Genomic DNA, 27,619 nt, shown 5'->3' on the forward strand with positions numbered 1-27,619 from the left:
TCTTGAAGCCAAAGAGAAAGATGAACAAAATTGGATTACCGAATGAACACATTAGTAATCCAATATCAAATACTAAGGACACATAATTATATTACTTTGCTCTATTCCTGCTGACATGGCAATTGGTTAGTGGCCCAACTTCTATTGGTGAAGCATATGATGGAGGAAATGCGGTGGTGATCTCACCGGTCATCATGCCTTCATAAAGCGTGTCCCTTGTGCCACGGCATAATAAACACATATGAAGCGCCCCCTTCGTTGAATACCGTCACTCCAACCATATATATATATATACTCGTACCCTTCTCTTTTCTTTTTTATCTCTGATACTTCTTGCATAGGTGATATCCTTACATGCCGTTCTGAGCTCCGTTCCTATAACTGTTGTGCCACAGATGCACCGTCTTTCTATGGTAATCAGTCTGAATTATGATCACGGATCACAAATTCTATTTTTTTTCTATTTTTTTCTGCTAGCATACTACTGTTAAAGTTCACCTTGAGGCCCAGCTTCCACTCCAAACCCAGTAGGGCTCACTTGCATTGCTGCATAGAAACCAGCGGTGATCTCACCGGCAATCATTGCCTTCATAGGGCGTCCCATGCGCCACGGCACGAGAGACATACGAGGCCCTCGTGCTGTTTCCTCGCGCCGCCCTCCCTCGTTGAATCCCGTCACGCCAACCCTATATATATGTTTATACCCACACCCCCCTCTCCTCTTCTTTATCTCTTTCCCCGATCGCCGGGATGGAGGACTTGGTGCTCCGCTTCCGCGCCTCGGCCAACTCTTTCCTCTCCCAGTATGAGCCGATCGCCCTCGTCCTCGGCCCCATCCTGGCCCTCCTCCTCGCCCGGGCTATCCACTCCCTCCTCGCCGTCATCCAGGAGAAGGGGATCAAAGCCACGGTCCTGGGGTTCCTAATGAGCTCCGTCAAGTGAGTTCTTGTGCTCTCTGTACCCTGTTTGAATGATTTTTTCCGGATTGCTCTGTTTTCTGGTCTGATATTCTTTTTGGATTGGAGCAGGTTGATACCTGGCGTCAGCAGCTACATCGAATCCGAGAAGAGAAAGGTTTGTTTTATTTGGATCGATCGAGATGAAGTAGTTAGGTGGATCTGGTGTTTGAATTGAGGGATGGTGTTTTTTCCGCACCAGAGATTGGGTGAAGTGTGATGTTTGAATCAATGTATTTAAATCTCAAATTTTTGATCTCTTAGATGTTCTTGTTGAATCTAGATTTTGATATGTTCGTAAGCAAGACCTTTGGTGCGGACCGTGCTGTCGGACCTAGGACCGTATAGGTGAATGGAAGTATAGCTGGAGTGATTTTGAAATCACTGAACGAAAAAGGAGCCAACTTGGGGTTTTTCTCTGATTTAAATTTCGATTCCGTTCCCTCGAAACATGACTAGAAATTGGTTATAATAGTGGAGTTGCTAATAATAAGTCAGTTTGACTGCAATGCAACTAAGTATGTTCTTCTTCTACAGAAGGCCTTGATAAGTTTTAGATGGTTTGTTGGGTTATACCTTCAACTGATTATAAATCTGGGAGTGCCTGACACTACAGCTGATTAGACTGGCATAGGTCTGGATTTTGTGACTAGGAATATCTTGTCAAATTAATATGGTTGTATAGGAGCTATCCTTGGCCCTGATATTTATTGGCTGCATCTGGGATTTTGAAGAACTCAATCTCAGTCTAAAATGCTTATTTCAGAATTGCATAAGTGGTGAATTTTGGACATTCATGTTCTTCCATGTAGTGCATTCATTTCTATCTATTGCATACTGAAAATCTTAGTCTTTTTCTGGTTTCTCTCTTTTCCTAATTCACTGAATAAAATACCCCAAATGTGAAAAATCTTTTGTGACTAATTCATCAGCAAAGTATTTCATCAGGTCGTGGACAAATTACAATCTGGCAGCAAGTCTAAAAAGGATAACTGGAGAACTGAGTTGCCGAATATTGGAGTTGGTAGAGGAGTTATACAGGAGCTGGAAGATACAAAAAGTAAGGATGTGACTTGGCAAGGAAAATGCTCCGGTACAGTGTATGTCTGCCTCTAACTGATGAAGTCACATATAGAACTTTGACTTGTATCCTTTATTCATTCATTTGTTTCCTATATCTAACCTGTTCACGAACTTAAATTCAGCTATATTGGGGGAACTGAGTTGGAGGGCCATTTTGCTTTGACAAATGAGGCGTACTCAATGTTAGTAAGAAATATTATAGTTATCTCATTTTCAATTTACTAATGCATTTTAACACAAGATCATGTTCAGTATGCAAACCTAGTACTCTCTGCATGCTATATGCACTGTTGATCACCCCTCTTGACTACTCTTAAATCCTGGATCCATATTTTGTGACTTTGGTGATAAACACAGGCATGTCTGTCATTTAACTAAACCTTTTGCATCGGGTATTACTTTGTCATGGTTGAATAATTGCGTTTATGATGTTGATTTCAACCAAATATACAGTTGATGTTGCATGTTTCTTGATCCATGGAATTCTCATTCTTTGCAACTAGTGTAGCACGTATAATTTACCTAGTGCTAATGCTTGATTTATTTGATTGGTGTCATATACAAATATAAAATCAAGAGTGCACTCACTGAGCAATGTGATTTTCTTTTGCTATTATTCTTGGTAACTGATAGAACTTGTTGATAGTTCATGAACTCATTGAGTCCCAAGCCTACTTTGAAAGAACTCATCCTACCTACGTTTAAGATTTGTTGGATAGGAAATTGATCAAACTAGAAATTCTTTGAATGGGCTTGATAATATTTTAGTGTTAATTCCATGGTCTCAGTTCTGCCCCTTTGATATGTTGGTTCATTTACCCGAAAGCTGAAGATCAAGCAGTAGGTAGCCTCAATAAGAAAACAATATAATTTGTTATATGTTCTTTTTGCTTCAAATATTTAACATCTTTTTATGAATCAAATGGTTCCATCTATATTCATGCTTATGGTATTAGTTTTCTCATTTTTTAGGTTTTCACACACCAATCCATTACATCAAGATGTATTCCAAAGTGTGGCACGATTTGAGGGAGAAGTGGTTGCTATGACTGCTGCACTTCTTGGCAGTAAAGAGAAGACATCTGGAGGACAAATCTGTGGCAACATGACATCCGGAGGAACTGAAAGTATATTATTAGCTGTTAAAACATCACGCGATTATATGAGAGCAAAAAAGGGAATCACAAAACCAGAAATGTGTGTAAAAATTTGCTGTGATGTCTTTAATGCCTTTAGGAGTGTTACAATGACTTCACAGTTCATTTAATGCTTATTTATTTCTGAAATTGTAGGATAATTTCTGAGTCTGCACATTCTGCATATGACAAAGCTGCGCAGTATTTTAACATTAAGGTACGACATGTTCCTGTAAATAAAGAATTTGCTGCGGATGTTAAAGGTATCGGGCGATGCATCAACCGGAACACGATAATGGTATGTGTTTATGTCCTAGTTCATGTATTGTGCTCATAATCATTGTAAATATCTAAACATCCAAATTTTTGCATCCATCTCCTTATCTAAGTTCAGTTCCCTATGCGACTTTTTAGCTACGAGAAACATAATACTTATTGTTCCCTTAGTTAATTTTCATTCACACCCCTCTCAAGTTTCAGTCCTGGCTTTTTAGTTCTTGATCTTCTGTTCCTTTATGTATCATTTTATTACATTAGCACATGCTTTAGCTTTGATATTGTTGTGGTGCAAAGACTTCTTCAAACATAGTTTTCCAATTATCAAGTGAAATGTTTACACATTAGATTTGTCTGGTACCAGTTGAAGGTAATCTTGCGCAAAGTAGGGATCTTTTCATGTACTGCAGCATCACAATATTTTGTGCTTCCTCTTGCTTTTGTTTCAAGCAGATCATGATTTTATTGAAAGCTCAAGTACCTCTGAAAGTACGGAATTTTTTGAAATTCCAGAGCTTTCCTACTCTTTCACCTTCTAGTTTTTGGTTTCAACTCCTCTTTTATTGATAGTTGTTTAGTTTATTCTGGAAGTTCAAGATTTTGAAGTTTCAAATGTTCTGAATGACTGGAAACAAGTCAAACAACTAAATTAATTTTGAATATAAAACCCACATATTTTAGTTCTAGTTATATTTGTCACTTAGATGTATGTTGTAGACTGTCATGTAGAAACATAACCACCACCACCAACACCCGCCCCGCCCCACCTTTCTCTATTTTTGAGAATTTAGAAGTATTTCTTTCTTGAGTAGCCATGGTGTTGGATTGGAGTCATCTGAATTGGGACCCTTCAGTTTGAAACTTTGAATCCAGGTCATAATTCATGTCTGGATCCATTGACCATATAGGTCGTGGATTAGAAAAATGAAAGAAATAGAAAATGGCCAAACACCCTCTGCAAGCAAGCTGAAACAGTTGCGATCTAATCGATTTTTCATTCGTTATATAATATAACCAGAAGCACCACCCAAGTTATATTTGGATAAAACCTGCATTTTTATAATTAGTTCTTCTTAAAATTGGTGACTGTCTAAACTAATTAGTTCTTGTGTTATGCCAGATTATTGGATCTGCACCAGGGTTCCCACATGGCATCATTGATCCTATTGAAGTACGTCAAATTGTTCTAGTTTGTATTATCTACTGTCTCTATTAAATTTATGATGAGCTTTGTTACCAGAGATAAGTTTTGCTGTTGATTGTTGCTTTTTGTCTTGATTCTAATTTATTTACTAATTCATTGTACTCAGGAGCTTGGTGAATTGGCATCTAGTTATGGTATTTGCTTCCATGTTGATCTTTGTCTCGGTGGCTTCGTATTGCCATTTGCTCGTAAGCTTGGGTATTTTCTCGATTTATTCTGAATTATTCATTATCATCATATTTTATAATTACCTATAACCACCATCATTCCTTTTCTATGAGAAATGGAAAATTATGAATCTAAATGGGGCTTAGGTCCTATCACCACCTAACAAGGCAATCTACTTTCCATTGGCCGGTTACTGCTGTTGGCTGTCCGTTTGACTCCAACATTTGATCTCTGCTAATTCACTAAATGATGTTTTAATTTTAGTGGCATAAAATAGAAAATCAAAAGTTATTTGCTTTAGGGTAGAACTTTTAGCGACATTTGGTAGAACCATATTTACCTTTGCTATTAATTCAGTTTCGTCAATGATGAATATAAGAAGCATCTAGCCTGAGCTGCACTGAGAATATTGTTTGAATACTTTCTGTAGCCAAGTAGTTATTTGGTGATTATGCACAATGTCTGTTGGGTGGCAATCTTGAGAATATCATTCTTCTGTCTTGCAATGAGAACCTAATACTTGCTATTGGATCAATTTGTTGGTCATGCATTAGAGAAATTATTTCTTTAATATTGAATTTACTGAATGTGAAGGGCTTTTCTTTGCATTGCATGTTGGAGGAACTTTGCATTTAGTTATTATGTTTGACCGGCAATCTGCTTTTCACCTTGAAGGAATTTTCTTTGCACTTACATGTTGAGAGTAACTTTGGGTAGTTTTCTTATGTTTGAGGGAGATCTCCTGAACCATGTCACAATAGCTGCATTTTGAGGTGGACATGGATGTCCCCATTTATATAATGCCAGAAATGAGCCTTAATGTGCTTCTTAGCTCATGACTGGTTACTATCCAAGGCCAATTCCTTCAAAAATAAAATTGTTCATATATTCAATGCCCATGAAACTTCAGCTTCCTCTTCTTTGTCTCCTCTTTGCTCATATTTATGCTTCCCAATGTCTTGTACCAATGCCTTATAATGATCTAACAAAGTTTTTTATCCCTCTCTAAACCTCAGAGTCATTTGCTTTGCAGAAAGTTGCAGAACACGTTGGTGATACAGATATCCTACAAAAAAAAGAGTAGAAGTCCCTAGAAAATCCAATGGTGCACCACTGCCTAATCCACCCTGCATCTCCCCCTCTTCCTTCCCTCTCTGCCCTCCTCCTTCCTCCTTCCCTCCCACTCGCTCTCTTTGGGTGAAATGTAAATGAGGGGGGAATCCACACCCGATTCATAAATCAAAATCAGAAAACCCTGCATCGTCAAATAGTCGTATTGAGGTTATTCTTTACCCAGTGTTGTATCCCGTTCATGCCATGTTAGCCACATCATACCCTCTTAAATGTTGTGGTTTTATGGTCATAACTTCCAAGATGTGCCAGACTGAATGAACATAGGGGCATTTTCATGGAACACAAGGCCAGTTGGCAAATACTTTTGAGAGGTTGATTTCTTTTATCATCTTCTTCTCTTCTTATCATAGTTATAGAAGAATTTTATGTTGATCATGTCCCACTTTGGTCCAAAGTTATTCTTGTAACTGTTACACACACTAAACAATCTAGTTTTTAATTATTGTTCAATGTCTTAAGGCACTGACTGCCTTTAAATTGATGTGCTTTTGGAACCCATGTAAAAAGTAATCACTTTTTTCCCATTAATCAGTCAAAAAGAAAACACAATGTGATGTTAACTTGCTTACTGTTCTTCTATGGTAAAAATATGCAACAAGCAAAAATTATCTTTGTTGTTCTTTTTCTATTCTGCTGTGTGATAAGTCTCATTCATTTATATTTTCTTTTGTCGAATTATCTTGAGTTAATAAATAACAATATTTTGGTTTTTTTTGTTTTTATCTAATTTGGTTAAGTTCGTGAGTTTAACCACTTAATTTGTGGGCAGTCACGTATACTAACATTTATTGTTTTCCTTGCTGCTGTCTTCATGACCTTCAATATGACTTCAGTAAATCATTTCATATGCAGGTACCCGATTCCTCCTTTTGATTTTTCTGTAAAAGGAGTTACATCAATTTCAATTGACGTGCACAAGTATGGACTAGGTCCTAAGGGCACAAGTGTAGTTCTTTACAGAAATCATGAACTCAGAAAGGTAATACAACCTATTCTCAATCTTTAAGCAAGATAACCTTTAGCATGAGTTTGGCAAATATTTTGTCACTGGTCACTATTGAATATTTTGTTTACAGATTCCTTGATGTAATTATTTTTATAGGGTTGTTATCTGAAAATTGTTTCTTTCATATTAATACTATAACAATCTTTGAATTGACTAATTTAATGAAATAAAATTTGCAATTAGTTTTTCTTTTATGCACTTTGACACAGTTTTGATACCATCACTAGGAAATCTACTTGATCTTGAGTTATACTGTTTTGTTTTCTCTGAGTATGGGGATTCAACAATAATTTTCAGATTATTTGTTTTTAATAATTCAAAGCAAGCAAAAAGAAACCATGAAAAGATCGGAGTGACCTGTGTTGCTAGCCTGGTATAGTAGTTTCTCATGTTGGTGTTACAAGCCTTGAATGGCATGGCACATAAAATAAATTCAGTTATTTTGTATGTCACAAATTATTGTTTTTGTTGGACTTAAGAGTCCATTTTTGTAATTCCTCGAGATTGGGTTAGTTGTGGCCTAAGGGCAGTAAATCTTCTGTATTATAGACTAGAGGTATGGTAGACAATACAGCAGTGAAATTTGAAGGACAAGATTGAAAAAAGAAAGAAGAGAGGAAGGTGAGAAGACAAGGGATGCATGGAGTGCTTAGTCTGACTGGGCGCCTCCTATTGTTTATTTTTAATTTATTGCAAGCAAAATAATTGACTGGAAGACCAATAACCCTACTAGTCCATGGCCTGTCACCCAGGCTCATCACATCATTTTTAATGGCCTAAAACAATTGCTAGGAAACTCATCTTAGAATTTGTTTGCAACAATTTGTAACCATTTCTCTAAACTTAGCTTACTCTTAAAACTTAAAAGCAAAAGAATTACCAAATGATATATTATTACATTGAGATTATAATTATTGCTGTGCTGATTTTTTGTTATTTTTTGATCATAAGGTGAGAATAGATAGCTTTACTTATTGTCTTGAGATATATCCCATCAATACTGAAATTTTCTGAAAAATAATTTCACTAGTTTATTAAAAAGATGTGCAAGATTCCCGGCATATATTTATATGCCATCTACATGCAAATATGTAATCATGAATTTATGTTCCCATGCAATCCTGTATCTGCACATGGGTATGTATACAGGAGATATTTCATAGTTTTTTCCTCGATTTTGTTGTTTTGCTTTTCATATTGTGCTACCTATAGGCTGTGTAGTTCTTTGGAAGTTTTTGCTGTCATTCTGTAGCTTAACCTGAATTCTGATTACAAGAAAATAGCAGAAATATAGAATTGCACTGCCTGGTCTTTGCAGTTCATCTTTGAGCAAATATAGTTACATCATCTTGTTCTTTTTTCACTTTTGAAAATGTGTATTGTATGATTAAAAATTTCTTGTTTTTCTGATGATGTTGAAAAGCAAATTTATTTTGGTGTTCATCAAATTTCAAAGCTACTGCAGAATGGGGGTGACTTGCTCTGACTTAATAGCAATACTCAAAAAACCAACCTACTATGGTATGTACCATGCCATACCACCCCATATTGGCAAATCATGAGCAGATATAGGGGCATATCATGGTATGTATCATTCCACTACATGACTAGTATGCCCTTGTACTGCATATTTTAAACTAAGGTTGGAGGAACCGGTACTGTTTTTCTGGCAGCACGAGTCGGTACGGGCTGTGTCGGGCCTATACCAACAAAGGAGAGGGCACGGTATCGTGGGAGAGGAAAAGAGAGAGAGAGAAGGGGGAGAGAGGGAGGGAGGCCGGCGGAGGGTGGCGGATACCAGCGGAGGGCCGGCAGATGCCGTGGGGGGGCGGCGTCCCGACCTCTCCCTCTCCCTCCTTCCCCCGCTTGCTTTCTCTTTCCTTCTCCTTTTCCAGCTCTGGCAACGGGTTTTATTTCCGTTGCTGGAACCGTACCAGTGAGCCATCGATACGGCTCGGAATGGCCGGAACCACTCGGTTCGGGACGGTTCTGTCGACCCTGTTTTAAACCTTGAAAGTAGTTGTAGATCACCATTTCTACATTGAAGTTTTAGTTTTTGGATAAATTTTCCAAAGAAGATTATAACATTTCCAATAAAGCTCATTTCAACTTTTTTTTTTTAATAGAAGTGCTTCTTGGCCATTCATTTTACAGTAGTGAATGAGTTGGATCATGTTAAATCCAGAAAGATCCATACACAAACCCAATAAGCTAATGGGGTTTCTATTTGGATTAGGTTTTACTTGTTGGATTAAGTCTGAGTTCTGAATTTGCAATGGGATATTTGACATCTTAAGAATATGCTTATAAATGAATGGTATTATTAATAGTTTTATTAATATCTTCGCTTGCATTGTCATACAACCTTTTATTTTCAGACTAATTAATTAATCATTCAGATGTTCATATTTGTGATGTCTTGCATTTCTGTGCATCTTAATAGTTTCCATATAACAGAAACTGATGACCATGGTTTTTCAGTATGAATTCTATTTTTAATTTGATAATTTTACGAAGACCCTGATTAATAATGTTTAAAATAAACTGAAATGCAGATGGGATATATACTCTACACTTTGACATATTAAGATTTTTAAACAAATGATAAGTGCATGCAAATTATTATTCGGCTTTTAGTTCAGCTAGGCCATAGCCAGACTAACACAAAAAGTTTATCAGATCTACTTTTAGAATTGAATTTCTAAATGCTGGTTCATGTTAGTGATCTATCAGCATGACCCATACATTTATTTATATTAAGGGCAATCTTAAGACTATGAAAAAAGAGACCTTCCTTTTTTTTAAAAAAAAAGAAATAAAAGTGAAAACTCATGTTATTTCAGCTATTTCTTGGAATGCCATATATTCACTATGATAAAATGATGCGATAAATCAGGCAGATTTGTCATAGCTTGCTCTGAAATGCCACTAATATTGTCGAAAAATCAAATATGTTATTGCTTAGCAAGTCCACTCAGCTCAAAAGGATGTAATGCTCACTAAGATGTATCCAAGAGTCAGATGCAGCTTAGCATAGTCAACCAACCTTTGTCTGAAACTCCTGACTTGGCCATATGGGAAACTTTAATGTATGGAAGTTTGTATATATTCTTAAGCCAAATACTCAGAGTATATGCTGTCAGATGGAAAGTAGTCCAAGATAGAAAATGGAGGATATCTTCAGTGTGTTACCCGATCAGAAGAAAAACATTTAATGATTGTCTTTACTGCTTTGTGTATACATATTCTTTCTTGTATGCACCTTGAATGATTTGGTACTAACAGTTGTTTTTCTTCCTGCTGTGCAATTTGTGTCCTGGTTATCACTATTCATCTTCAACAGCACCAATTTGTTGCGGGTAAGTTAATTAATTTTCTTATTTAGTGTTTAATGCTTAATCGATGGAGATGATTTTCTTCTGATTCTTGTGCTCTGCAATATATCATCAGTCTAAAATCCCACATGAAAGGTTTGCACTTAATATTAAAACCTGAGGAACAAGTACTGCTGGCTGCATGCCATGTTAGTTCTCCTTGCTGTTACTTTACATGCTCATGTGTTGAAGGAAGACAATGCTTTAAGTCCTCCACATATTTAGGAATTGATGTAGAGTAATCGAACATCCTCTTTATAAGCTATATATCCACATGTGAGATGTAAAGTTCAGATGACTTAGATATTTTTCCATTCATCAACCAATTTCTCCCAGGGCATTAAATTCTGAGACACCACATTAGCCTTGTCTGAGTGGAACTGCAAATTAAGTATAACTGGGATGCCATAGCTCTGTTGCAGATGAAATAATGGAGATTGACATTTGGGGATACCATTCTTCTATATTCTGTATTAGAACATATAAAGGAATAAGAAAAGAAAACATCTTGCAGTACATGTTAATCAAAACTGTCTCATCATATTTGGTGGCTAGCCTGTGATGCTGAAACTTTAAAAATGGCTTATCTTTCTTTTCTTGTTTGTAAAGTTACTTTTAATAGATTTCTTCAAATGCTACTCATTTCTTTTGAACAGTAACCGAGTGGTCAGGTGGGCTTTATGTTTCCCCTACTATTGCTGGAAGCAGACCTGGTGGATTGATTGCAGGGGCTTGGGCAGCAATGATGTCATTAGGACTGAATGGTAACCAAAATAATGTTTCTTCTTGAAGTTGATCAATTTCTTCATTAAGCTTCCTTTCACCACTACGTTAATCTTGTTTTCAGGATACTTGGAGAATACAAGGCAGATCATGGAAGTATCCAAGAAAATACAGAAAGGGTAAATGGTGCTTCTCATAATAATTAGTTTCGTGCAAGATCTGCATATTTTAAATTTTTTTTCTGGTTTTGAGCAGGATAGAGGAGATTCCAGAGTTGTTTGTTGTTGGAAAGCCAGACATGACAGTAGTGGCTTTTGGCTCCAATGCTGTCAACATCTTTGAAGTCAATGATATAATGTCATCAAAGGGGTGGCATTTGAATGCTTTGCAGAGACCTAACAGGCAGGCTTTCTTTCCAACGCATTACATACTGCAGCTTATCATAATTATTTTACTTCATGTTAACCTAGCCACAGGACCACAGAAACTTATGTTGTTAGGGAAGGAGTCAACCATGTATATGAGGACTTTTAACACCCCCCTCAATAGGGAGGGAGCCGAGGAAAGAAAAGACTCAAGAATGACTCACTGGGGAGTGAATCAAAGAATTGGGACTTGAACCTACCACATTTGGCTCTAATACTGTTACCTAACTACTAGATCCCAAAAGCTTAAGTTGTTGGGGAAGGGGTTAACAAAATATATCAGGCCTTAACACTACATGTTCCATTAACGGTGTTTCTTTATTCTTCTCAGCCTTCATATTTGTGTGACCCTTCAGCATGTTCCAACGTTTGAAGACTTCCTAAGAGATCTGAGAGATTCTGTAAGAACTGTAAGTCTATTTTAAATGTCATTTGAAATCTTTTGGTTGCTTTGCCTTACTACTATTACTACTACTATTGCTGCTACTATTTCTATTATCTTTCTATCTGTAGGTAAAAGAGAACCCAGGTCCAGTTAGCGGCGGCCTTGCTCCAGTCTATGGTGCTGCAGGAACGATGCCTGATAGAGGCATGGTGCACGAGTTACTTGTAGAATTCATGGACAGCTCCTGCTAGTCCTGGCTTCTTGTGCCAGTCCATACAAAATGTCATAATATTTCTAAAATTTTCTCCTCTTACCTTCGTTGCTCAAGGAAAATGCCATTCAGCTATCAAGCTGTATGAACTTTCCTGACATGCTCTGTCAACATTCGTTATCCCTTAGAGAGGGTGTACGTCATTACAATGCTATGCATCATAAATAATCCTGGTAGGAGATGATCGATGTGAATGAATTATTTTAAACATTTATGAAGGAATGACATATTCTGTTTAGTTTCAGCTAAACTCTCTACAAGAGTTGCATCACATATTTCAACAGGTTAATCCTTATTTTTCCTTGGCTGACAAACATCCGAGAAATTGTGTGTACCAAGGGTCCTATAGTGAGCAGCTGAAGCTCAAATTTGGCGTCTGAACTGAGTATGGCTGATCTTGGAATTAAATTCGGAAAAAAGCACTTTGAGGGTCACCACTTAGAGAAATATCATGTCGATTAGTGGTCTCAGATGAAATGTATGTGCAGTGATTCAAACCATTGTCCAACATGAAGCCAAGTCTCGGGTAAATAAAATGCAGAGAAAGCGCCTTGTTTACCTGAGACTTTTCCCTTCATACTTGAAGTTGTTTAAATCGTCAAAGGAAAGGTTTGTTTAGAGAAATCAGTGCAGAGTGACATAAAAAGATTGCTTTTCAGATCATGAGCAGATAAATTTAAGAGAGCTGGGAAAATTATTTTTATCACATTGAGGAAAATTGGGACCTTTTGTCGCTAAAAAGTCATTGACACGGTCAAAATATACATTTAAATGCCAAATAGAAGCTACAGGAAGTGAGCTTCCTGGGACACACACAAGGTTGAAACAATGGCGTGGCGTGGGATCATCTTGGTCGATGGTGTTGGAGGAAAAACCCCAAGTCATACCGCCACGGAGGCGCTCGGCCAAAAAGCGCCGACCGGAAAGGCGCTCGGCCGAAGAGTGCCGACCAAAGAGCACCAACCAGAGGGGTGCTCGGCTAGAGAGCGCCGATCTGAAAAGATGCTCGGCCCAAGAGTGCCGACCGGAGCGCCAAGAGGCGCTCGGACCAACCAACGACCAAGTAGGGATGCTCGGCTAGAAGGAGCCGACCAGAAGGCGTTGACCAGAGAGGAAAGCGCGCGAAATAAAGGCGCTCGGCTAGAAAGAGCCGACCAAAGGGCGCCGACCAGGAGCATTAGAAGCGACCCCGCCACAGGGCGCCCCATTGGGCGACCAGCTCGGCTCGGCACCCCTGCCGAGCCGATTGCCTTGACCAGATGTTCAACTCCTACCTAACCCCCTGAGGGACTTGACAACTCCACTACAACCTGCCGCTATCTTCAAGCCGTCAAGGCATAAGATCTCCGCAGGTATTTGGCACGACCTGCCATTAATGCATGAGACCTCCTCAAGTCTCCGATGCGCTCAGTCATTTAATGAACACGGCTCAAGACGATCTCCGGATCACTGAACCATCAAAGCGTATGGCTCTCCCTGACCGCCGGTTCATTCGGTAATAAATGCGCTTACCATCCATGGACCCCGGGCCTACCACGGCCGGCGGTTCAACCACTCCAACAGGTCCGATCGACCGTGACAACTCCCTGGTTCCGGTCTGAGTCGGCCTTATTTTCCACTATGCCATTAATGGGCCAAATCGTGCCCAATTATTACAAAAGAGGACAAACTCCCTGTCACCTCCCGGGCAACATAAAATCCCTCTATAAAAGGGAGCCTGGGAGGAAAGAGAGGAAGGAGGGACCGAAACACAACAGCACAGACAATTAAGCACCAATATCCTCTTATTCTTCTTGACCCTCTGGCTTGCTCTCTCCACATATTTGCCCCCTCTGACTTAAGCATCGGAGGGCCGGCGCCGGGGAGCCCGGCCACCGGCTTCTTTTTTGCAGGACGGGACAGGACAGGACGCACTCTCCTCTCCGCTCTCTCACACACCCCAGGAGGGCACAGGAGGACGCAGCCGGCCGGCGCACCGCCGTCCGCCCTCCCCGCGGCGGAGCTCCTCCTTCCCCAGCTTCGCGGCGGCCCCCGGGTCCAATTTCCAGCAACAGTTGGCGCTAGAGGAAGGGCCCGAGTTCGCTGCCATGAAGCTAAGAAGCAAAGGGGCTTCCAATGCCTCTCGACGTCCTCCACCCAGTCCTGAGCATTCCGTTCGGAACTCACCACCTCCGGCCGAGTCAACCCCTCAAGTTCGGCCGGAGCAGTTTGATGCCCTAGTGCAACAAGTGCAAGCCTTGGCTACCGCTGTCCAAAGCTTGCAACCCAGGGGCATCCCAACGGTACCGCCTCCTCCGGCTCCAGCTCAACCGGAGCCTCCTACAAGCGGACTTCCCCTTCGAGGTCAGGACTCCCAAGTCCAGGCCTCCCTCTGGAGAGAGCACCCGGCCAGAGGCTACGGAGGCTGGCCACAGCCTTCAGAAGCTGAGTCGGTTCCAGGGCAACCTGCGCTCGAACGAACCACTGCAGCGATCCTCCAGAATGATGAACTCGACAAGAAGGTCGAGAAGCTGGAGCGCCAAATCCAGGCACTCCACGGGAGAAAATCAAGACGTGATAACGACTTCGAGTTCACTACGAAGTCACCCTTCTCCCCGGAGATCGAAGATGAACCGGTCCCACTACGGTTTAAGATGCCCCAGGTGGAGCCCTACAACGGCAAGGCTGATCCCCTTGACCACCTAGAGAGTTACCGGGTCTTAATGGCCCTACAAGGAGCCTCGGAGGCCATGATGTGCAAAGTTTTTCCGGCGACACTCCGAGGGCCAGCCCGGCTTTGGTTCACCGGGCTGAAGCCGAGTACTGTCTCTTCCTTTGAGCAGCTCGGCAGACAATTTGTTGGCAACTTTGCCGCCAGCCAGCCCCAGCGGCGGACATCCGACTCCCTCCTTGATATCAAACAAAAGGAGGGAGAATCCTTCAAGGAGTACTTGGACCGGTTCACCGCCGCAACATGGGAGGTCCGGGAGCTTGACCAGTCAATCGCCATGTCGGCGTTGAAGACTGGAGCCCGGTCCTACAGATTTCTCTTCTCGATCGAGAAGAATTTCCCCACGGACCTCACCGAAATGTTCGCTCGGGCGCGGAAGTATGCCAAGGCAGAAGAAGCCGTGGCGGTTAGGTGGGGCGGGACCGAGCAGAACCCCAAGAAGAGACGTCGCGAGGAGCGCGGCCAGCCCAGAAGCCCGTCTCCGCGACGAGCTAAGAATCCGCCCCGCCCGAAGAGTCCACCCCGGTTGAGAGGACCGCCACAGCAGAGGTCACCACTCCGCCCGAGGTTCCCACTGCAGGCCCGTGCACCCGAAGGGAGGTATGAAAAGTATACTCCCCTCAATGCTCCTCGGGCTGAAATCCTCATGGAGATTGAGAGTCGGGATTGCATCCGGCTCCCACCTCCGAAGCCAGACACCAGAATCCGGCGTGATCTCCAGAAGTATTGCCGTTTCCACCGGGATCACGGCCATGATACCGAGGATTGTTATCAGCTCCGAAATGAGATCGAAGCACTCATCCGCCGAGGGGTGCTCGATCGGTTTGTGCAAGGCCGGCGTGAAGGGAAGAAGTCAGCCGAAGGAGCAGCACAGCCTGAAGGTTCAAATGCCAACAGGCCCATCGCCGGCGTCATCAACACTATCCAAGGCGGGACCTCGGCTGGGAAAGCCTCAGGGGAAGAAGCCTCCTCGAAGCGCCCGTGCACCTCTGAAGCCATCTCCTTCTCAGATGATGATCTAGAGGGAGTCAAAACTCCCCATGATGATGCCGTGGTCATCTCCATGATCATAAATAAATTTGATGTAAAACGCATCCTGGTTGATAATGGAAGCTCGGCGAATGTTTTGTATTTTGGTGCTTATTGTAAAATGGGGATGACAAAAGAACAGCTATGGAGGATGAATGCTCCGCTAGTTGGATTCACTGGGGATTCAGTCCCAGTAGAGGGCGAGATCGACCTTCTGGTCACAGCCGGGCTCGCCCCTCGTGAAAGTACCGTGGGTATGAGCTTCCTTGTAATACGCCTGCCCTCGGTTTACAACGCCATCCTCGGAAGGCCAGGACTCAACGCCCTCCGAGCAGTGGTCTCAACTCACCACCTGCTGATGCGATTCCCTACCAGCCAGGGAGTCGGTGAAGTTCGAGGGGACCAAATGGTGGCAAGACGATGCTACCTAGTGACCCACGAAGCAAGACAACCAGCCGAGGTGCCTGCCCCGACGACTGACCAGCCCTCAACTGAAGTTATGGAGGCACGGGTCAACCCCCAGAAAGAGCGGGTAGAGCCTGGTGAGTTGTTAATTCAAGTTCCCTTACGAGAGAACTTTTCCGAGCTAACCGTGCAGGTCGGCTCTGGTCTTGGCGAACACGAGAGGAGTCGCCTCGTCAACTTCCTACGGGACAATATGGATGTCTTCGCATGGTCGCCTGCAGACATGCCAGGGATAGATCTGGAGGTCATGGTCCACCGACTTCAGGTGAAGCCGACCTGCAAGCCCGTGCGACAAAAGAAGCGAGACGCCGCCTATTAAAGGCATTTCGAAGCGTCCGATAATTCAAAATGCGCAATAAATTAAAATTTTCGGAATTCGTAACGGCCCAACTAAAGCTACTTCCCGCGCTCCAGCTGGTAGCCAACTGGAACTCGGAAGTCGGGGGGTAGTGTTGGGGGAAAAACCCCAAATCATACCGCCACGGAGGCGCTCGGCCAAAAAGCGCCGACCGGAAAGGCGCTCGGCCGAAGAGTGCCGACCAAAGAGCACCAACCAGAGGGGTGCTCGGCTAGAGAGCGCCGATCTGAAAAGATGCTCGGCCCAAGAGTGCCGACCGGAGCGCCAAGAGGCGCTCGGACCAACCAACGACCAAGTAGGGATGCTCGGCTAGAAGGAGCCGACCAGAAGGCGCTGACCAGAGAGGAAAGCGCGCGAAATAAAGGCGCTCGGCTAGAAAGAGCCGACCAAAGGGCGCCGACCAGGAGCATTAGAAGCGACCCTGCCACAGGGCACCCCATTGGGCGACCAGCTCGGCTCGGCACCCCTGCCGAGCCGATTGCCTTGACCAGATGTTCAACTCCTACCTAACCCCCTGAGGGACTTGACAACTCCACTACAACCTGCCGCTATCTCCAAGCCGTCAAGGCATAAGATCTCCGCAGGTATTTGGCACGACCTGCCATTAATGCATGAGACCTCCTCAAGTCTCCGATGCGCTCAGTCATTTAATGAACACGGCTCAAGACGATCTCCGGATCACTGAACCATCAAAGCGTATGGCTCTCCCTGACCGCCGGTTCATTCGGTAATAAATGCGCTTACCATCCATGGACCCCGGGCCTACCACGGCCGGCGGTTCAACCACTCCAACAGGTCCGATCGACCGTGACAACTCTCTGGTTCCGGTCTGAGTCGGCCTTATTTTCCACTATGCCATTAATGGGCCAAATCGTGCCCAATTATTACAAAAGAGGACAAACTCCCTGTCACCTCCCGGGCAACATAAAATCCCTCTATAAAAGGGAGCCTGGGAGGAAAGAGAGGAAGGAGGGACCGAAACACAACAGCACAGACAATTAAGCACCAATATCCTCTTATTCTTCTTGACCCTCTGGCTTGCTCTCTCCACATATTTGCCCCCTCTGACTTAAGCATCGGAGGGCCGGCGCCGGGGAGCCCGGCCACCGGCTTCTTTTTTGCAGGACGGGACAGGACAGGACGCACTCTCCTCTCCGCTCTCTCACACACCCTAGGAGGGCACAGGAGGACGCAGCCGGCCGGCGCACCGCCGTCCGCCCTCCCCGCGGCGGAGCTCCTCCTTCTCCAGCTTCGCGGCGGCCCCCGGGTCCAATTTCCAGCAACAGATGGGTAATATATCCGAGACAAGCTTTTGAATGGCAAATGAGTTCAAAACCAAGACAAGCTATCGAATGGCAAATGAGTTCAAAACCAGGTAATGCCATGATGATTTGAATGGCAAATGAGTTCAAAACCAGGTAATGCCATGATGATAGTATCCTGGATTTATGTAAAGAGGGAGTCATATAATGGAGAGAGTTGGTCTATGGGTAGGTAGATGTATGCCCACGATTATTAGGTATTTTTTTTTCTTTTTAATGAAAAATAAGCAACCATCTTATAAATGGTAAAGTTAATCTCTTATCATATATAATGGAAACTATGGGCATGATCGACTACAACTCCCAATAATACTCATGTGCTACTCTCATGGGGGTTAAACCAATCTCATATCCATGGGGGTTAAACCAATCTCATATCCCAATAATATTTACCATCAGACAATATTTATTTTTTACTACTATGTAGAGGAAATGAGAGGAATTTATTACAATAAGACTTTTAAAAAATGAAACCCTCTTCAAATCCTGATACAATGCAAGAATAAAACGAGAGGATGATAAGACTAATAAAAATCAGAAGCCTCTAACTCATTGAAATAATAATAATTAAAAAAATATCGAGAAACCAACCTACTCTTAGATCATATTGATTTCCGATAGTCATTTTTCTCCCTAAAATGAATTATTTCTAAGAGACAAGATCCATTCATCCACTTTCAAGTCATGTGCAAAGCATTTGTAAAATCTAGTTGGATTCAATTGTCTTCAGTAGGTAGTTTTCTTACTCTTATTTTAAACCCACAGCCATGCTATCATGTGGCATTCCTACCTTCTCCTTGACCTCCCACTCCTTTTAACTGCCCTCCACACTTGAGCCAAAATTGTGACACATTCTTTATCCCCAACGAGATAGACTACCATCAGCTCATGAAGAGAACAGCACTAGAAATTAAGCTCAATTGTAGAGACTAGAGGCTATTGCATGAACAGGATTAGAAATTAGAAATCAAGCTCAATTGTAGAGACTGGATGTTATTACAGGAACTTTTCAAGATCGGACTGCATTTTCCCTTGCAAAGCCTGCCCAAAACCACACACTCTACAAAAGCCTCCTTTCCACCTTAGCTTTTCTTCTCCATCCTCTCTATTTCTCTCCCCATTTCTCCTCAATGAATATTTGGTATTTTCTTCTCCATTTTAAAGAACTTGACAGGAGGAGAGTTCGCTAAAATTTGGTTGGGGTACTGACCCCAGTGACTTTACCAACTGCAATAACTGGCACCCTTGAGGATTTTATATATATACTCTCTCTCTCTCTCTCTCTTTAAGAGCTATGACAAGAGAAAAGGTGGCCAATATCAGGTAAGGTACTAACCCTTATGATTTCACTAACTGCATTAATTAGCACCTTTGAGGATTTTGTATTCTTTCCTTCTATTTTGTCTGTAAAGAGGTAAAAAAAGTAGGCAAACCAGTGTCCTTATGCTTAACAATAGCTTATGACAGCTCCCTCTAATTAGTTATGCTTATTATAAATTTGACTAGAACAACTATTCCTTGGTTGTACCTTCTTTCCGAATGTTGCTTGGTAGGCACAAAGCTAATTCCAAGCCTTATGCCTATATGCATGCATCCAATGCAAATGAAAACTAGATAGATTTTCCTCTCTTTTTGAAAAGAAAAAAAATAATGAATTTTGTTATTGCAATTCTTCGTCTTAAATGACCATTGTGAGCCATGCAATCCATAGTTCCTGTTTGAAACTTCTTGTCCTTTTGGTGTATTGGATCTAGTAGGAGTCGAACAGGGATAGGTTCGCCAATTACAATCTTTTTCTTCAAGTATGTGCATGCACATGCTTGTGGAGAGGGAGAGAGTAATGCAGCATTGAGGCTAGTGTAGTTTCAAAAGACAATGCAATGTAAGTTCTTTTTAACCTCTAGATTTTCGATAGAATTTTATCAAGCCTAGCATATATAGATGTAAACATGTTTTATGTGTAGAAGAGAAAAGCACGTCAAGTTATTAATTTGTCCAAAACCATACAGCATTGAGGCCATGGTGCCATTTTCAATTCATCATCACAGAAATGAGATCCATTGCCTATTTCTAAATTGGACATCGTATCGGCAAATTAGGTCCTCGGGAAGTTTAGCACATGATTTACCTTTTTAATGTGGTAAATATCATTTTTGGACTCGGTCTAATTATTCTCATAGTAGCCAAAGTAGTTTATATTGAATCAGGTCCTGGATCACGATACTATGGCTGTTGAGTGTGTCTGTGATGTAGATGAGAGGTGGCGGCACTGGGATGGGTCTGTCTGAGTTGGGCTCAGTTTATTTAGGCTAGCCCATTCAAGCTCGAGCCAAACTCGGGGTCAGATTGGGTTTAGGCATGATTCTCCAAAAAAAAAAAAATTTGAAGTTCAACCCAACGCAAAATCTGAAAATTTTCTAGGTTAGGCTTTGGGCTAAGCCCGAAAGAGTTCAGACGGGGTTTGAGCTTAAATGTAGAACCCATTTATTTTTGAGGGCCGGGCTCGGGTATCTTATTAGCCTAGCCCAAGCCCAAACAAAATCCGAAACGGAGTCCGAATTCAAGCCCAAATCAATTTGTTTTTTTTATGTTGTTATTTAGAGAGAATAATGAGAGAGTAAAGGATATTAAAATGAGATTAGCTAAGAATAAGATATCATGTATCATTTACTTGTGTTATAAAAAAGAGCCCAATTTTTAACAAGCCTATTTACTTATGAAGCAATATTTTGGAAATATCAAACTTTAATTGGGTTCAGGCTGGACTTATTTTTGGCCTAAATGGATAATTTGGGCCAGGCTCAGGTCGAGCTCAGGCTTGCATTATTCAAAAATTTGCGGGACTAAGCCTGAAAAAAATAAAAACTCGGGCTGGGTTTAGGCAGAGGCATGGCCTGGCCCGACCAACTTCAAGTCCTATAGTAATTCAGAATGAAACAGTAAAAAAAAAAAAGAAGGTAAAAAGGTCGTGCCATCTGTTCCTACGTCATCTCTCCAAACCCCTTGAATGACCTACGCTTCCTCTCCAACCTGCGTGAACTACGCTTCTCACTCCCAAAGTCATTGTATAGCATTTCCATCTCTGAATTTAATAAGTACTGCTTTTGGATAAGAGTAGGGATTGCATCTTCTGCATGAAAGATAGATTCACCTTCTCTTGTGACGTCAACCGTTGGATCATGTAATAACTATGAGATCCCTGCAGGCATATGAAAGTAATGTTAGAAGTGCATTGAGATCTATGCAAAATTCAATCCTATGGTTGACGTTGCAAAAAAAGATAAACCATTTTTTTGCCCCAATATACAACCCGGACACAATAAGTTGGTTTTGCTGACAGCTCTCCACCATTCTCATTATGGTTCAATATTACTGGAACCTCAATAACTGAGGAAAGGAAAACCCAAAAACTGAAAATGAGATGCAAAGTTGGGGTGGAAGAAGGTGATATACATTATTTTCTTCTTCATTTTGTTTTCTATTTTCCTTTTCCTTTTGCCATGCACAATTGGAATAATTGGCATATCCCAAGGATGGAAAACTGCTCATAAACCAATAAAACCATCTGCATTTGCAATCTCTGCAATTCTTTACGATCATTTTGAAACAGAAAAAAAGCTTACTGCCAGTGAATATTGATGATTCCACAAACCTGAACAGAAAACAAAAGCAATTCCATATTTTGATATTCAGAGGAGAGTTAGTTGTCATATACATCATATAATGTCTAACATAAACAAGCAACAACTGCAGCGTAGATGTTTCCTTGCACACATTCTAATGGGATTTTTTTTCAAAAAAAAAAAAAAATCCTCCAACAGTACATACAGCGATCATTATCAGCAAACTACAAGCAGTTGATATGGTTACGAGGAGTGATCAACTTTTTCAGGGATAGCTCACAAGTCATCCAAGAATATGGACTTCTTACGTTGGGGCTCATTCGAGGTGCATGGTAGTATCATTTGCTAGATGCAGCGACATCTCCCTTGTCTTGGGTAAAATCATCATGCAAATAATGGGACAGGAAAGGGGACTTGTAGCATCATATAGGTAGGGGTTCTTCCTTTAGCATCCCTCCCATTTCCATCTTCCATGATAGATCCACCAGACTTGATAGTTCCCTGAAAATTTTAGAACTCCAAGTTAGAATGGCTATCATTTTCAGACAAAATTTCTGCTTAGCAAGAAGCATCATCTTTACAGCAGAGGATGTATTGGTCAAGAGCACACGCAAACACACACACACACACACACACACACACAGAGAGAGAGAGGGAGAGGGAGAGTTACTTCAAATCATGACTCACGACAAGTAGTGTTAGTTCATTCTTTAGATGCTTTAGCAACTTCACAACATCAGCACGAGCTCTCCAATCTGATCTCAAAAGTAAAAAAATGAAAAGAATATCACAAGGATTTTTGGAAGATAATAAATATCCAAACTACATAAGAGGGAACAATTTAAGTAGTTGAAAATTAACAGTGCACTCCAAGAAAAAGGACATCACCAAGTTCAAGACTTTGTAAACTTGGTTTCGTTTCTACATATTTGATACTGAAGGGAGAGATGACCATTATAGAATTACTAGATACTAGCAAAATCATACCAAGACCTGCAAGAGGCTCGTCTAGTAGCAGCAAATCTGGCATTTGAACCTGAAGATCCTTAAGAATTCAGAAACTACATAATAGAGCAGCCATCAAATGCCACTATTTTCATTTGAGTATCAGCCACTTCAGATATCTTACTAATTGAATAGCCAAAGCCAGACGCCGCTTGAAACCACCACTTAAAGAATGTGGGTCTTCCTCCAAGGAGATCGTATTCAAACCGACCTGGAATATTTATATATTCAGCAAGTGACGAAGTAATAAGTTTCACTATTCCCATGGTGAGTTTATCAGAAAGCTCATTACTGGGAAGCAGTTTGAAGAAACTTACATAGGTCTGTAATTAGCAATGATTATTGGACAATTAATTAGATGGAAAAATAAATGTGGAATGCAAACATGGTTGATGCATATAGAAACTTAAAAAGTTCTCCTGTATACCGAATTAATTGCAAATTGAAGTTTCAAAGCAAGTTGTTCTCTCAATGCGAGGTCTGCCTTCTGTCTTGGCCAGCCAAAAGTAACTTCCTCGAGCACAGTATCAGCCAAAAAGTACCTAGAATATATCAACTTCATGAAATTATAAAGTGATTAAAAAAAGCCTACAAAGATAAAGCTAGCAAATAAGTTGTAGTATCATATATAACAATCATCCTTCAAGATGTTTGTTTAGTCAATCTAGTGAGACAGTTCTGGTCATAGAAATTATGTTACGGCCCAGACCACAGGGAATTCTGTTACAGCTCAAGTGAAATCATAAACCATTCTACCGCTAAAAATACCAGAAAGATCTATGATAAAATTAAGCAGTATCCAGAAAGTTCCCCTCATAACTCTATTCAAGTTATCTGCTTTTATGAGAAATCATGTTTAATACCAGAAATTGTGTAAATTTCCAAAATTTATGAGCCTAAATTAATTCTAGGTTAACGATTAGGATCTGAGTCACTATTTTAGATTAAATGACACATTCCTCACATTGCAGTGTTGTGTCTCTTATATACAAGATTGCTTATATTAACACCAGTTTCTGTCAATGAAAATGAGTTATTCTCTAGCCATTAGTAGAATCATATTTCAGAAACACTAAAATCCAACACATTTATTTCTCATTAAAATTCAACCTAATAATCAAGCCTCCCATAAAATTAAACTGTTAATTATTGGCATCTGCTGATTGTTCTCGGAACAATGAGATAATTTTAATATGAAGACATCTTTTTCCCCCTTTTACTCGGAAGTAAACACCATGCAAACATTACAGTAACCTAGTTCTTACAAAAGTTAAAAAAATCCTTCTGATAACAAACTCAATCCCACTAAACATTATTAACAGTAAATAGCATCATCTCTAAATCATGAATAAAAGATCAAAAAAAAAAAAAACCCTAGAATTGTTGTCGCCTTTGACTTAGTGTTTAACAAAACCTAAGAAGCACTTTATACCTCTCAGGAAACTGAAACACAATGCCAACCCTTTCCGGTGACAATGTTTGTGGAGGTCCATTTGGGTTTCCATCATTTCTATATCTTTGAATATTGATTGATCCAGAGGTAGGTTTGGATAGTCCAGCAAGAAGCTGCAATAAGGAGCAGATAAAAGGGTGAGCTAGAAAAACATAGTAAAGAAGCCATCAATATCAAAAACATGCCCAAGTTTTGAAGGCAAGCCTGTAAAAGAGTGGTTTTCCCGCTTCCACTTCGTCCAAAAATCAGGCCAAAGCTACAAGAATTAATAAGAATGGTTCATTCATGGACAAGAAGCTTCATTTGATGGCAGCATCCATACTAAAATGATCAAGATAAATATTATAATATTTACTAATCAGAATGTAGGAAGAAGTTCTTTTCATGTTTACCTTTTCTGGGGAAGGGAGAAACTAACTTCACTCAATAGGTTGTGCTGGGTCCCAGGAGGTCGATAACTGACCCTTCTGACCTTAAACAAACCAATTTCATTGTCACAAAGCACCTGATGCTCATGAACTTGCAGATAGGTATGAAATACAACATGTGACATCAATACACAACAAGTTCTATTTTGCTCTAGTTCAAGGAAAAAATATTGGTCAATCAGGGATGATGATCAACATGCAAGTTCTAACTGAGATTGCAATAGCACTATTATAGTATTAGTTCATATAAACCAATATGAAGATTCCTCGGGGAAAGAAATAATGAAAAATCTATAGAAACATCTTTGTTACAAGCCTAAACAAATCCAAGGCATATGTATCTAAAACCCATTGGAATAGAGTTGTAAGGATTTAAGAAAAGAATTCAGCAGAATATTCTTCAGCTACTGGAGCAATACACAAATGTAGAAGGTGGAATGTAAAACAATGATTTTGAGCATGTGCTCAGAATAAAAAATACACAATGATCTGAAAATCACCAAAATGAACCTAATCGATAAATAATATTAAGAAAGGACTGCAGCATCAAATATTATAGTTACTAGATGAAATGAATGCGGAAATAACACTAAGAAAATAACAATAAGAACGAATATGGCAACATAACTTTATTGGATTTTTACATAATGGCATAATGAAGTAAGAACCATTCCAAGCATTCGTGTAATTTTGCCTCAGGACATAAGCACAAAAATTATTTTTCCTTTAATCCATGTGGACAAATCCTCACTTCTAGAGCAAATAATGATCTTGAACAGAAGTACAGAACTAGTGTATCGCAAGGATATAAAGAAACATGCAATGGATACATGAATATTTGGCTTTAGAAGATCATTATCATCCTACATGCCAATGATAAAGATACTGATCATGGTTGCAAGGGCACAAAAATTGAGATGAAAGTAGAGACAGAGTCTACCCATGAAATATGCTCTACCTAAAGTTCCTATGCAAAAACTATCAGAAGCCAAACTTTAACTTACATAATTTTATGCCTTAGCCACATAAGTTAAATCTCCCAAGGCATAACATATTCAGTTTCTCTTCTGAAACATTAAGTGGTAGAAAATATTTTGTAGAGAAAGAGCAAATAAGATGCAAGGATTGCTGAAATTAAAACAATGAAGAAACAAAAAATAGAAGAAATCGATAATCCTAGATACGGACGGACATGTAACTTTTAATGCAAGTGTTAGAGTGAATGCACGATAACATTTAAGTGGAAAAAAATCTAGATATGCATATCTAGAAAGTATTTAGCACAATGAATAAGGTCCACCATTAAGGGCCTGCAACATATCCTACAGGAATCAAGCCTGTTGGCTCACTCAACATTGCATCTTCTAAAAGCCCGCCGAAATTCCAATCTAAATCTTAGCATGTGGATCTGTTGGTCTTGTAGGAAAACAGAAAAAGACCTATAGAGTTCTTTTGTCCTTCCCACCGGATTCAGGCTGGAGGGGTGTTATGCTGATATAGGCCCAACTCAAATGGGCTTCCCAATCCAAGAATCCAATATGAAATTCAGCCTAAATCCTATTGGATTACCCAAACAGGCCTTAACTAGTGATTTTATAGAATGCAATATGGATTTTATAATATATGATGTATGCTATAGTTGCTTGAAGAAAAAATGTGGACGACAATGAAGGAGTAAAGGAGTAAGGAAGTGATGAATTTAGATACTGCTATGGTGCAAGAACACTACTAGCCTTAATAGTATTTAATATTTCTTAATTAAATGGATTTCCTTAAACATCTCGATATAAATAGATATGATGAGCAGTAATAGTTTAACTTTGCTTGTTTAGATGCATCGACACCAACAAAGGGTAGAAGCACAAGTAAATCAAACTAAAGAAGGTCTATAAGATCGAGGAGCAACAGCAAATCTCCAAACCTAATTCAACACCAAAAATCGAATGTTCCTACATGCAAGACTAAGTAAAAACTCATTCAAAGAAGGGGAAGATAAATATATGATGACAAACTAAACATGTAAGCTCGACAATCAACACAAATATGCGTACACCAACAAAGCATCATAACCATGAGCGAGGGGTCACAGCTCACAAGCATGAACAAGAGCCCTTTTTTTTCTTTTTCTTTTTTTTTGATAGGGAACAAGCATCGATGAATTGATGACCGGAAGGCATGAGGATGCCATTCTAGTTGGAAACTTGGAAATCTGGTTAGATGAAATAGAGAGAAGATCCACAAATCCACCAAGACAACATGACATCACAAGGAATTGGTAACGATTAAAAAAATATCCATCTTTAAAGACATCGACGAAATCTATTACTAATTCAGTATACCCAATTTCACGAGACAATTAAACTAGGTCATAAGCGGGAGATTTTGTGCTAAAAAAAAAACACATCGGGGATTAAAAAACAAGAAGAGAAAAAGGACTTACTTCGATGCGGTAGTGGTCGGCTGAGACCCGTAGTGCCGGAGATTTCGAAGGAAGCCTTCGGAGAAGGGAAACGGATTGGATTACGAGACGGATAAAAAGCTACTATTCTCATTTATTCCAAGGAAAAGAAATGGAAGAAAGAAGGAAAACTTTATACCGCAGAGGATTGTTGGAATAGAAGACCGGCCGGATTGGAGACAGGGGTGGAGCCGATCGTGACAAGGGAATGGAAGTCGTCTTCATCGTTCCTCTCTCTCGAAGAACACTTTTCTTTATATATAAATCGGGGAAAATAGCAAGGAAAAAAAGAGAATGTAGAAGGGTAAAAGTGGAATCTGAAAAAACAAGGTTAAAATCAACACCGACGGATACGTAATTATGGTGGCGGGAGAGGTGATGCAGACTTGTGGCGGACTCCACTCTAGAGGCGTTTGGTATGGGGTGATCGTCCCAGGATCAAGAGTGATGTAGGTGGAGGTGATGAAATCACCGCATTTAGTTGCACCACGGTGATCCTACATGGCAGTGATTCTAAATCACCTCCGCTCCTCCCATCACCATCCAACTCGGTGATGGGATATCCATTCTTAAGGTCGGAAATCCAAGATCACGCCAGGGTAGTGATCCTGCATTGAAAATTAAAGA

The 27,619-nt window shown here is 40.6% G+C and overlaps 2 protein-coding genes across 7 annotated transcripts; one reads left to right on the forward strand and one right to left on the reverse strand.

Annotated features, from left to right (window-relative positions):
* Window positions 1-623: 623 nt before the first annotated feature.
* Window positions 624-12,385, forward strand: LOC103721208 (sphingosine-1-phosphate lyase). Its single transcript, XM_008811313.6, has 15 exons — window positions 624-938; window positions 1,029-1,074; window positions 1,905-2,056; window positions 2,162-2,221; window positions 3,012-3,236; window positions 3,332-3,473; window positions 4,572-4,622; window positions 4,762-4,853; window positions 6,810-6,936; window positions 10,307-10,322; window positions 10,994-11,101; window positions 11,185-11,239; window positions 11,316-11,462; window positions 11,817-11,895; window positions 11,999-12,385. Exons 1-15 carry the CDS (start codon window positions 751-753, stop codon window positions 12,119-12,121), a joined length of 1,611 nt encoding a protein of 536 aa, XP_008809535.4. The 5' UTR covers window positions 624-750; the 3' UTR covers window positions 12,122-12,385.
* Window positions 12,386-21,678: 9,293 nt separating this feature from the next.
* ABCI11 (non-intrinsic ABC protein 14) lies at window positions 21,679-27,277 on the reverse strand. Of its 6 annotated transcripts, none has more exons than XM_089930035.1 (10): window positions 27,132-27,277; window positions 26,975-27,029; window positions 24,499-24,578; window positions 24,311-24,362; window positions 24,086-24,219; window positions 23,081-23,195; window positions 22,778-22,864; window positions 22,636-22,693; window positions 22,336-22,403; window positions 21,679-22,149 (listed from the first exon to the last, which is right to left on the reverse strand). In XM_089930035.1, the coding sequence occupies exons 1-10, from the start codon at window positions 27,215-27,217 to the stop codon at window positions 22,033-22,035; spliced, it is 852 nt and encodes a 283-aa protein (XP_089786161.1). In that variant the 5' UTR covers window positions 27,218-27,277; the 3' UTR covers window positions 21,679-22,032. The 6 variants fall into 6 exon arrangements, with proteins under 6 accessions (XP_089786161.1, XP_089786159.1, XP_089786158.1 ...); XM_089930033.1 differs by having other exon boundaries at window positions 22,636-22,684; window positions 24,499-24,611; XM_089930032.1 differs by having other exon boundaries at window positions 24,499-24,611.
* Window positions 27,278-27,619: the final 342 nt, after the last annotated feature.

The sequence above is a fragment of the Phoenix dactylifera genome, chromosome 4 (genome assembly GCF_051530095.1).
Source record: "Phoenix dactylifera cultivar Ajwa chromosome 4, Ajwa_hap1_PhDact_Kaust_v1.1, whole genome shotgun sequence".
Lineage (NCBI taxonomy): Eukaryota > Viridiplantae > Streptophyta > Magnoliopsida > Arecales > Arecaceae > Phoenix > Phoenix dactylifera.